This window comes from Sinocyclocheilus anshuiensis, unplaced genomic scaffold (assembly GCF_001515605.1).
Source record: "Sinocyclocheilus anshuiensis isolate Anshui unplaced genomic scaffold, SAMN03320099.WGS_v1.1 scaffold164, whole genome shotgun sequence".
NCBI lineage: Eukaryota > Metazoa > Chordata > Actinopteri > Cypriniformes > Cyprinidae > Sinocyclocheilus > Sinocyclocheilus anshuiensis.
Window position 1 is genome coordinate 828,437 of NW_015557128.1, and position 12,776 is coordinate 841,212.

Here is a 12,776-nt window from a genome sequence, read left to right on the forward strand (position 1 = left end):
CCCCATTAAATTAATAACAAATATATTATTATAAATGTCAATATTTAGGTTAAAAATAGATTTTTAATTGATTAATATTGAATTGATTGATAATAATAATACTAATTTTATCATTAGATTGTGAAGATAAATAATAAAAATATAATTATAATTTTTTGCAAACATTAATATTGATAATAATAATAATTAGCATTAATATTTACTTGATTGGATAAATACAGATTTTTTTGTGTTCATCAGATTTGTTCTGTGTTCATATATATATATATATATATATATATATATATATATTAAATAAATAAAACAATGAAATTTGCTACTAAGCCTGCAAATCAAACAGAAGCATTAGGTGAAGATGTGTGCGGTCAGACATTCACACACAAAACCTCTGAGGACAAAAAAAAACCGAAGCTTTTTCACATAAAAGCTCATTAGCAGAGAAACTGTGGTGTTTTGCGGAAGTGGATGATTATGGCGGAGTTGAAATGGTCAGGACTAAAGTTACGGGAGCTCTAATGCGCTCCTAGTTAGAGAATGCAGTCACTTGAGACCAGAGCTGTGTCCATAAAACATCTCTCTCTCCGAGAAACATTACTATGTGTTTATGAACAGACATCAGGGCGAATAGATGCTGTAAAATGTGAATACGTTTAGAGGAATCATCACTTAGAGTAAACGGTCATCGTTGCCAAGTAGATTTGAAATGTTAATGTAAAAACTAAAACTGTGGAAAACTAGTCTTGACTTTCTAGACTTGATTTTTTACTGTCTTCTACAGAAGATTGTTTTCTCCATGGGATAAAATAAAAAAATAAATATAAAGAAATAAATATAAAGTTTTGCGATATAAAGTCGGAATTGGGATATAAACTTGCAAATCTGAGAAAAAATGTCTGAATTGCGAGATATAAATTCAGAATTGTGAAAAAAAAGTCTGAACTGTGATACAAAAAGTCACAATTACCTTTTTTTTTCTTTTTTTTAAACAAGCTTTGATAGTTTTTCACACATTTCAATTTTTGTAAAATGCATGAGGACTTGGAAACCTGTTTGAAACCATCACCTTTGAATTTCACAGTTTGGAATAGTTTTTTTTTTTTAAATAAGTCTCTGATGCTCACCAAGGCTACATTTATTTGATGGAAAACACTATAAAAACAGTAATAATGGGAAATATTATTACAATTTAAAATAACTGTTTTCTATTGTAACATATTTTAAAATGTAATTTATTCCTGTGATGCAAAGCTGAATTTTTAGCAGCCATTACTCCAGTCTTCAGTGTCAAACGATCCTTCAAGTTTAAAAAAATCTTAATTATTCCAAACTTTTTGGGGAAAAAATAAAAAAATGTGTATGTGAAAAAAAATGTTTAGTGGCGCAAAAATTATACACTTCACATTCAAGACTCTCATACTCAAGTCAAGGATGGTAAAAGTGGCCAAATAAACAGTGAATTCAAATAATCACATGGTGCTTAATAGCTCAAACCAAATTTCATGAAATTAAAAAAAAAAAATAAATAGTGAATACACAAAGAGTTCTAGCAGGTGTGAGGTATGTGATGAGTTTATTCTCTTAGCTCAAAGAACTGACCCATAGCAATGTCTTGCATGCAGTTTAACTCACAGACTACAAGCATGATGCATATAAAAGCTAATGATTTATGTTTTATGCTATTTTGATATTCATCTCATTTAAATTCATAATATACCTAGAATTAATTTTCTCAATACATGTCACATTCACATGGAGCAGTTACACTTACGACTGTGTTTATGTGGAACATATGAGTCTTTGACATGAAACGAAATGTAATGATAATATTCATAACTATAAAAATGTAAACAAATACACACTATCCCATCAGTCTTCAATCATCATGAAGACGCAAGTCAAACAACCTGTTGCCTAATATTAATAACAGAAATATACAGAACTACAATCTTCATATAGGTGAAATATGCAGTAAACGAAAGTGGTGCATTTATATTCCTCAATGTTATTTATACAAAAAAATGCATAATACAAATAAAAATGGCCACATTTCACAATAACATTTTAGCTTCAACATAATCAAAATGATTATATTTCCCATATAACTTCAGCATAATTTTGTATTTTAGCTTTTATGATGCATAACCTTTTACTTAAACCTTTCACATTCCCTATATAGATTATAATCCATAATTTCTGCATTATAGAAATTCTATAACAGATGGCATATTCCTACAAAATATTTACACATATGAAGAACCATTTTTTGAGAGAAATCTTTAAAAATGCAAAGACGTGGATGCTGAAAGATGAAGTTTTGGCTTAAGCCACGGTCTAGAACAGCTACCTTACCAAATCTGTGTTCATATACAAAAATGAATTTGCAACTACTGATGTATCCCGCTACGATGCAGAAGTGAAGATGATGGGAACAGATCTCTAAACGCATCACTAATGGAATAGTTCACCCAAAAATGAAAATGTAGCATTGCATCACTTGCTCACCAATGGATGCTCTGCAGTGAATGGGTGCCGTCAGAATGAGAGTCCAAACAGCTGATAAAAACATCACAATAATCCACAAGAAATCCACATTACTCCAGTCCATCAGTTAACGTCTTGTGAAGAGAAACCATTTTGGACTGTTTGAACTTGTAAACGGTGCTTGATTTGTGCATATTTCTCTCCTGATGAGAGATGATTTTTTTCACTGGAAAGCAATATTATAGATAGAGGACTCGTATTTTAGCTGGACGGCACCCATTCACTGCAGAGGATTCATTGGTGAGCAAGTGATGCCATGCTAGATTTCTCCAAATCCGTACCTTTTTTTTTTTTAAATAAGTCTCTGATGCTCACCAAGGCTACATTTATTTGATGGAAAACACTATAAAAACAGTAATAATGGGAAATATTATTACAATTTAAAATAACTGTTTTCTATTGTAACATATTTTAAAATGTAATTTATTCCTGTGATGCAAAGCTGAATTTTTAGCAGCCATTACTCCAGTCTTCAGTGTCAAACGATCCTTCAAGTTTAAAAAAATCTTAATTATTCCAAACTTTTTGGGGAAAAAATAAAAAAATGTGTATGTGAAAAAAAATGTTTAGTGGCGCAAAAATTATACACTTCACATTCAAGACTCTCATACTCAAGTCAAGGATGGTAAAAGTGGCCAAATAAACAGTGAATTCAAATAATCACATGGTGCTTAATAGCTCAAACCAAATTTCATGAAATTAAAAAAAAAAAATAAATAGTGAATACACAAAGAGTTCTAGCAGGTGTGAGGTATGTGATGAGTTTATTCTCTTAGCTCAAAGAACTGACCCATAGCAATGTCTTGCATGCAGTTTAACTCACAGACTACAAGCATGATGCATATAAAAGCTAATGATTTATGTTTTATGCTATTTTGATATTCATCTCATTTAAATTCATAATATACCTAGAATTAATTTTCTCAATACATGTCACATTCACATGGAGCAGTTACACTTACGACTGTGTTTATGTGGAACATATGAGTCTTTGACATGAAACGAAATGTAATGATAATATTCATAACTATAAAAATGTAAACAAATACACACTATCCCATCAGTCTTCAATCATCATGAAGACGCAAGTCAAACAACCTGTTGCCTAATATTAATAACAGAAATATACAGAACTACAATCTTCATATAGGTGAAATATGCAGTAAACGAAAGTGGTGCATTTATATTCCTCAATGTTATTTATACAAAAAAATGCATAATACAAATAAAAATGGCCACATTTCACAATAACATTTTAGCTTCAACATAATCAAAATGATTATATTTCCCATATAACTTCAGCATAATTTTGTATTTTAGCTTTTATGATGCATAACCTTTTACTTAAACCTTTCACATTCCCTATATAGATTATAATCCATAATTTCTGCATTATAGAAATTCTATAACAGATGGCATATTCCTACAAAATATTTACACATATGAAGAACCATTTTTTGAGAGAAATCTTTAAAAATGCAAAGACGTGGATGCTGAAAGATGAAGTTTTGGCTTAAGCCACGGTCTAGAACAGCTACCTTACCAAATCTGTGTTCATATACAAAAATGAATTTGCAACTACTGATGTATCCCGCTACGATGCAGAAGTGAAGATGATGGGAACAGATCTCTAAACGCATCACTAATGGAATAGTTCACCCAAAAATGAAAATGTAGCATTGCATCACTTGCTCACCAATGGATGCTCTGCAGTGAATGGGTGCCGTCAGAATGAGAGTCCAAACAGCTGATAAAAACATCACAATAATCCACAAGAAATCCACATTACTCCAGTCCATCAGTTAACGTCTTGTGAAGAGAAACCATTTTGGACTGTTTGAACTTGTAAACGGTGCTTGATTTGTGCATATTTCTCTCCTGATGAGAGATGATTTTTTTCACTGGAAAGCAATATTATAGATAGAGGACTCGTATTTTAGCTGGACGGCACCCATTCACTGCAGAGGATTCATTGGTGAGCAAGTGATGCCATGCTAGATTTCTCCAAATCCGTACCAATGAAAAAACAAACCCATCTACATCTACATTTTCAGCATTTTCAGCAAAGTTTCATTTTTGGGTTAACTATTCCTTTAAAGCTATTTCAAGTGCAATATCAGTGAGGCAGCTACAGGAAAGGCTGAAATCCGACAGGTTTCACAGTTCAGGATGTGACGTAAGTCTTGAGGTTTTAAGGAAAGAGTTTGCTGCAAGCTCTCGAGTAGGGAAGGCACGTGTGCGAATGGCTTTCTAGCATGTTGAAGAGAGACCTGAGAGGCACTGAGCCATTCTGAAATACTGAGTGGGAAACTTGTATGACTACAGGTGAGCTGTCATGCAACTATAATTACACGTGTATTGATGACAACAGAATGCAACAGTGGTCGGCAACAGTCAATAGAAGAAGAAAAAAATACATCAACTCTGTCTTAAGCAACATAGGAAAAAGCAACCTCACAATAAACCATGCTAACTTAAAAACAAAAACAAACATGAGGGAACGTACAATTCTCTCAACAAACACAAACTGTTGATGAATAAATTACATTTAAAAAGGAAGTGTGTCATTTCTGCAGCAACTGAAGCACCAAACATTCCTGTTCAATTTTAGAGGAAATTGCAATAATTCCTGACGTCTCGACAATAACATCACAAGAACACGCACAGTCCCATATCCTTCACTAGTGATAGATGGAGAAAGATGCTTTTTGCTCCCATAATGGTGTATTTACAGAATCTATCATCAGGGACAAACTAGTGAAGTTAACTAGACAAACTTTGAACCACTCACAACCAATTTCCTGTTTTTTTTTTTTTGCGGCAGACGAGACTACTGTTTTCTAGCAAATAGGGCCTGGTTATATATTAAATATATACAGTATATTTGTTTTTGATGGCAATAAAAAAAATTAACATATTTTAAATATCACAGTGACTTATATATTTATGTAATGCCAACGGTAAAAAGTTAAATATAGCATAAAAAAGGTGTATATATATATATATATATATATATATATAATACTATCAGTTCAAAAGTTTGAGGTTTTGAGTCTCTTATATAGTGTAAGAGTATAAGTCTCTTATATTCTGCAATTATTTGATCAAAAATACAGTAAAAACAGTGATAATGTGAAATATTATTACAATTTAAAATAACTATTTCGTTTTGTAATATATTTTAAAATGTAATTTATTCCTGCGATGCAAAACTGAATTTTCAGCGCCATTACTCCAGTCTTCAGTGTCACATGACCCTTCAGAAATCATTCTAATATGCGGATTTGGAGCCATTTCATACTAACATTATTTATTATTAATGTTGAAAACAGTTGTGCTACTTAATATTTTTGTCGAAACCACGATGCATTGTTTTTCAGGATTCTTTGATGAACAGAAAGTTCAAAAGAACAGGATTTAGGTGCAATAGTAACTTTTTGTAATATTAAGAATTGCGCCTTTATTCATCAATTTATTGGTGTCCTTGCTGAATTTTGAAAAGAGAGAAATTGCTTTAGCAGTTGTTTTGCCTTAAAGGTTCGATTGCCGCTAGTAGCACAAAAATCACACACTTCACCTATAAATGCAAGACACTGGATGCAGCTCCGACACACAAATACACTGAACAACACACAAAGAAAACGCATCAGATCACAACACAATGACATTTGGTCCATCGCCATTTTCGCCAGTAAGTGAAACAGATTAAGCATAGCAGCTTCACTGCCTAACTCGTGTTAATCACAGCTCCAGAATAGGCACAAAGTTCAAGTATGCTCAGGCAGTATGGCATAGACATCCACATCAAACAGACAAGGTCACCTGACCCTGACAAATAACTTGAAGTAAAGTTGTAAACAATTGTTCGTAATGCTACTCTAAACTCCGTTACCCTTGTCTTCCACTTCTTTCTCATGTTTGTCCTTCTCGTATTTGTTTGTGGTGTTCTGCGACAGGCTAGGAGAGGACGTGGCGGACGTTGCGCCAGAGTCTTCTGAAGCACCACTATCATTGCACTTGTCATTGTCAACAGACTCTTTACTCGGGACCTTGCCGTTTTGCTGCTTGATCCCTCTGTAGACATTACGGACCTTCTTCATACTATGTCGGATCAAGTGCTTCCTGAAGGCTCTCTGGATGATTGCAGCAGACATATCTTCATGCTTTCTACGCAGGGTTGTGGTGATGGGCTCATAAGAGGACTTTGAGGGGTTGGAGGCCATGAATCGTTCTTCCATTTGTCCGCGAAGGATGTCCATCTCGCCGCCTTCCCCAAGAACCCGTTTGGTGAAAGCGAACAAGATATCCAGACAGTGGATGCGTTCGCCGCTCACCATCGGCAGATCCATGGAGATCAGCTGCAGTCGGTTGGGCTTGGGTATTCGCAGAGGCGGATCCAGAGAATTGGCGAAGTCCGACAACTTGTCGTACTCCATGAACTGCGTGGCGTTCGGGTCAAACTTCTCCCAAACCTCGTAAAACCTATCGAAGTCGTCTTCGCTCAAAGGCTCGGCGCTCTCCTCGGTGGCCACGCTGAAGTTCTCCAGGATGACAGCGATGTACATGTTCACCACGATCAGGAAGCATATGATGATATAGCTGACGAAGAAGAAAATCCCGATGGATGGGTTCCCGCAGTCTCCTATAACCTTGCTGCCGGGGAAGGTTTTATTGGGGTTGCAGTCGGGATATTCGCTATTTAACATGGGCGCCAGAAGGCCGTCCCATCCTCCCGAGGTGGTGATCTGAAACAAACACAACATGCTGTTGCCAAACGTCTCGAAGTTGAACATGTCGTCGATGCCGCCCGATTTTTTGACGTAGGCGAAGTTGGACATGCCGAAGATGGCATAGATGAACATGACAAGGAAGAGAAGAAGTCCAATGTTGAAAAGGGCAGGAAGTGACATCATCAACGCAAACAGAAGGGTCCGTATTCCCTTGGCGCCTCGGATAAGACGTAGTACACGGCCGATCCGGGCGAGGCGAATGACGCGAAACAAGGTGGGCGAGACAAAGTACTTCTTAATGACTTCTGCCAGGAACATGCCTGCAACGACAAGAGTTGAAAACGAATGTTGAAACAGGAGGATATAGTGATTTTTGTGATCAAAATGACTGATTTTGTGGTGGTAATTTCTGACACACTTTTAAACAAGATATTTTCAAGTTATTTTTGTTGTTACAAATAGGAAAAAATGACTAGATATACAATAGTCATACATAAAGGGAAAAAATACAGAAGGATTGTTTATTTGTGTCTTGCCTAATTCTGACACTTAACTTTTAAACAAGATAGTTATTTTTGTTAAAAATAAGAAGTAGCAAGTAGGGGTTGCACAGACAGTTAAGCTTGCCGTCGACTAGTTGCTGGTCCAATAGAAGGGCGCAACAGGATAAGAAATCTCCACAAGACGTGTCATTATACCATCTGGATCCTCGAAATTGAACGGCAGAATGCATGTTTTAAACAGCTTATTGTGTACAGGTAAGTTAATCACTGTTCTAATCTAATGCGCTGCTGCATTGTAACGCACACACATCTACAGACAGTAGCTCATACATCACGTGCAGCTCGCGCACACACAATCATTCAGTAGCATGGAAATGTATTGTCAACACTGTTCTGTGATTTCTCAATAAAATAGCTTAGAAACTGAAAAGTTGTAGCATATATTTCTTAGTAACTAAAACACACAGCTTCACTATTAGTAGAGAGACGCTGCCACTCTCACTAATGCATTCATATAAATGCAGTCTTTACTTTATCTGTATCTGATATATAGAGAAATATAACAAGCTAAAGACAAAAGAACTGATAAAAATGAGCTGTTATAGGAGCAGTAGCCGTGTACAAAGCAAATGTAAAATATTTGCTGAAAATGTAGAATTTACTATAAATATACTGATCCTTAAAGTTATTCAGTCAACTAAAGTAAAAGCTACAAAGCCTATTGAGTCAAGAGCAGTGACTGATTTTCTTTTTTCTTTAGATTTTTGATTATGATTAAGTGCGTAGACGGCAGAAGGTTTATTAGGCTGCTGTCACTTTAAAGGGGTCATATGATGCGATTTCAATTTTTCCTTTCTCTTTGGAGTGTTACAAGCTCTTGGTGCATAAAGAAGATCTGTAAAGTTGCAAAGACTAAAGTCTCAAATCCAAAGAGATATTCTTTATAAAAGTTAAGAGTCAGCCACGCCTACCTAAAACGGCTCGTTCTAACATGCCCCCACATATCTACGTCACTATGTGAGAAGATTTGCATAATGCCGCCCAAATGTACAAATCACAAATGCAGACATGGTTTTATGTTTACGCGGCGCGATGCAACGCGTAAAAAGACAGTATAAGTCATTATAATCCATAATTATGTCCCCACTGGATGCAACGAATGCCTCGTTTATAATGGGTTTTCATGTTTTTGAATCATCGCTCCGGCCTGACATCATCACACAGTGTGTTAAGGGGCCTAACATTTCCGTCACACGCTTGAGGTATTCGGCCAATCACAACGCACTGGATAGCTGGGCAATCACAGCATACCTCGCTTTTTTAGAACGATGAGCTTTGTAAAAATCGACGCATTTCAGAAAGGTGGGGCATAGAGGAGAAACAATAATGTACAGTATGTGGAAAATAATGTGTTTTTTGAACCTTAAACCGTATAAACACATTTCATTACACCAAATACACAAAATAATGTTCTTTTTAGCAACATCATACGACCCCTTTAAGACCTAATGCATGGATCTAATATATTGACGCACTGAATTTTCTATCAACTATTTATGCTCACAAAACATAACAGATAACATAAATTAACATACATTTGATCATTCAAACATGTGACCACGAGTGTTTCGTATTATTGCACATAATTCTTTTTAACATCAAGCATTCATTCATGCTTCTTCATCTCACTAACGTGTCAATAACTAAGTAGTACTGTATCACTTTTTGTGATAATTTAGCAGTTAAATGTTTGCTGGTTTGGAGAAAATAAGATATTTTGTTGATTTTGAGTTGATCATGCAGCTGCGAAAAACTGGAGGGACTGATAAATCAATTGCTTAGTAAAGGGTCAATTCAGATCTTACCAACTATAGACAGGATGACCACAATGAAGTCAAATACGTTCCAGCCGACCGTGAAGAAGTACTGCCGTAGCGCGATCATCTTTAGCACACATTCACTGGTGAAGAGCACAATGAAGGCAACATTGATCCAGTACAGCAAGTTGCTCTTTTCCGGTGACTGATCTTCTGTCTCCACCATCATAGTGACCATGTTGAGCCAGATAAGGACCATAATGAAAATGTCAAAGGCCTGTTTGGTTACGAGGTCAAAGATGAATCCTTGAATCTTGTTCTTAAATAAATGAGAAGGTAAGAGACATTGGGTTTTTCAGAAGACATTTACTGTACACTCTCAGAAATAAAGGTACAGAAGCTGTCACTGGGGCGGTACCTTTTCAAAAGGTACACTTTTGTACCTTTTAGGTACTAATATGTACCTTTAAGGTACCAATATGGACTGTTAGGTACAAAGGTTTGCCTTCTGAAAAGGTACCGCCCCAGTGACAACTTTTGTACCTTTTTTTCTGAGTGTACAAAAAAGAAAAGATGGGTTAAAGGGATAGATCACCCAAAAGTTATTCCAACCCCTTTTTGTTTTATACCTTCTGTGAAAAGAATTTTAAGCAGAATGTTTGAGCTTCTGTATTCCATACAACAAAAGATCTTAAATCAGTCTAAAGAACAGTCTATACATATAGAAAAATCACCATACATTTTAGTTGTATCGTAAAAGAGCAGCTTGGACATTCAGCCTCATTTTGCATTTCATAGAAAAAAAGAAAAGTTCTTGCATGACATGATGATAAGAATGTAAGCTATTTTTTTTTTTTTTAAGTTATGCTTACTTTTGGCCTTGGAATGGGTTTTTGAGGTTTCTTTGAGCCGAGCTTCTTCATAGCGTTGTAGTATTTCTTCTGCTCTTCTGTCATGAAAATATCCTGCAGGATGGTCTACGCCTCTCACGTTCGTCAGGTTCTATGACCTAGATTTGCGAGTTACTCCAGGCCCCTCTGTTCTCTTGCCATAGCTGTGCTCTTCCACACTAGGCAGGAATTTGCAAGTCTGGCGGCGTGGACATCTCGTTCCCCTAGCGTTTTCCGACGCAGCTCGAGTTCCCGAAGGGGAACTACTAGATCATTTCAACGTTTTTTTTTTAAGTGCAGGAAACTAGAAATAGAAAAAACATCCTAAGCCATTCTAAATCAGAAATCAAGATGGCTTTGATGTCAAGCTTATAGTATATAGATACTTATCTTTTTCTTCTGCTGATTGAAGTTGTCAATGATGACGCCAATGAAGAGATTTAATGTGAAAAAAGCTCCAAGGATGATGAAGATGACAAAATAGATGTACATATACAGATTCACCTCATACTCTGGCTGCTCTTCTACCTGCAGAAATGGAGATGAAGGACAACATGCACCAGTACGGTTCCATTATAAAAATGATGTATCATATTTTTGAATTAAAAAATGACAATCAAAAAAGACTTACTTTGCGAGAGTCTACTGCTGCATACATAATGGGCATCCACCCTTTAAAGGTGGCCTTGACAATATGAAGAAAAATGAACATTATACTTTTTGATTTTTAGGACCGTTAATATCATTGCACTGTGAAATTATTTCCATCAAGTCAAGTCACTTTTATTTATATAGTGCTTTATACAATACAGATTGTGTCAAAGCAGCTTTACACTGTTAAACAGGAAAACAGTGTGTCGATAATGCAAGAGGACAATAGTAAACACTCAGTTTTTATCCATGACAAATAATCTTTTGCTGTAATTAAATAAAAATAAAATAAACATTATAATTATGTATTTATATTGTAAACTCATTTAAACATCATGGTAGAATTTGATGTACTGTCTTTAATTTTAAAATCATATTGTCAATAATAATATAAATCATATATTATTGTTGTTAATAATAAACTAAACATATCTAATTTCCCAATTATATTGAATATCTCTTCTTATGATGGAACATTATTCATTTTCTATGTTCTACTAGATTTAACCAGGTGTTTAGTGCAACCTTACCACTTGTAGCAGGGCCAGGTATCCACTTCCTACATTGTCAAAGTTGATTTTCACTTTTCTCCAGCGGAGTTCTTCGGGCCACAGATCACATTCCGTTTTGTTATTGATATCTGTGATAGACATGCGCTTGTCTGAGGTAATGTTTACACATTCAGAAAACTTTCCGGCGAAGAAGTTGACGCCCACAATGCTAAAAATGAGCCAGAAGATGAGGCAGACCAACAGGACGTTCATGATGGAGGGGATGGCACCCAGAAGAGCATTCACAACCACCTGCATCCACAGAAACATCACAAATGTACAAAGTGTCATGAATATAGTGCAATCGTCATGGAAACACTTTGTTTTATAGCTCATTCAATGATTCATTTGCCGCAACTCAAAAATGCCCAGAAGCAAAAACATATGCAGGTAAAATTGCTTGTTATATTAGTGTTATATTCATAATTTTTCTCATGTTTATCTAGTGACAAACAATGTAGAAAACATGCCATGAATATTTGAAACTAGATTTTTATTGTATTTTATATTCAACATTTTGAATCTTCTAAATGGTTGCTTGGTTGAAATGATTATTAATTTGAATGAAATAAAAGCAGCACGCAATTACATCGATATTGGGATCACATATCATCATGTAACTTTTTAACCATTTCTCCCAGCTCTATGATAGGCCTGATACACCTGTAAAACAAAGTGCATCCGGGTTTAATTCTGTTGACTTTGCACCAGAGTATGTTGATTTACAGTTTGAACTGGAATGACAGCAAGACGAGGGTACAATTTAAAGAAATACAACAAGGCACCCAAGTGGAATGATACAAATGGTGAAACGTTATCACTAGAGTCCTGTTATGACTAGAATATCGCACTCCTGAAAAAGGCTTTCAGCCAATCAGGTTCGAGGACCAGAAATAACTGTTGTATAAATAAACAAATAAATTATATATATAATTAACCAACAGTCCTTCACGGAAGCAGCTCCGGGCGGATGACGTATGAGATCAGCGTTGCGCATGCGCCGGTGAGTCTCGTGTAAAGCAGCGTTTGTTAACAGGAGCAAAGGAAGCAAAGTTTCCTTACTTTAGCAAAGGAAAACCAGTCTCCTCTTGGC

General features: G+C 35.6%; 1 protein-coding gene across 1 annotated transcript in view; it reads right to left on the minus strand.

The window, feature by feature from the left end:
* Positions 1 to 5,954: 5,954 nt before the first annotated feature.
* The window catches only part of LOC107677921 (sodium channel protein type 1 subunit alpha-like), a 53,854-nt gene continuing 47,032 nt past the window's right edge, over positions 5,955 to 12,776 (minus strand). The window contains 6 exon segments of the mRNA XM_016472991.1: positions 5,955 to 7,591; positions 9,640 to 9,910; positions 10,464 to 10,576; positions 10,868 to 11,009; positions 11,113 to 11,166; positions 11,663 to 11,935. Of these exon segments, the coding sequence (XP_016328477.1) occupies positions 6,420 to 7,591; positions 9,640 to 9,910; positions 10,464 to 10,576; positions 10,868 to 11,009; positions 11,113 to 11,166; positions 11,663 to 11,935 (2,025 nt within the window). The 3' untranslated portion in view covers positions 5,955 to 6,419.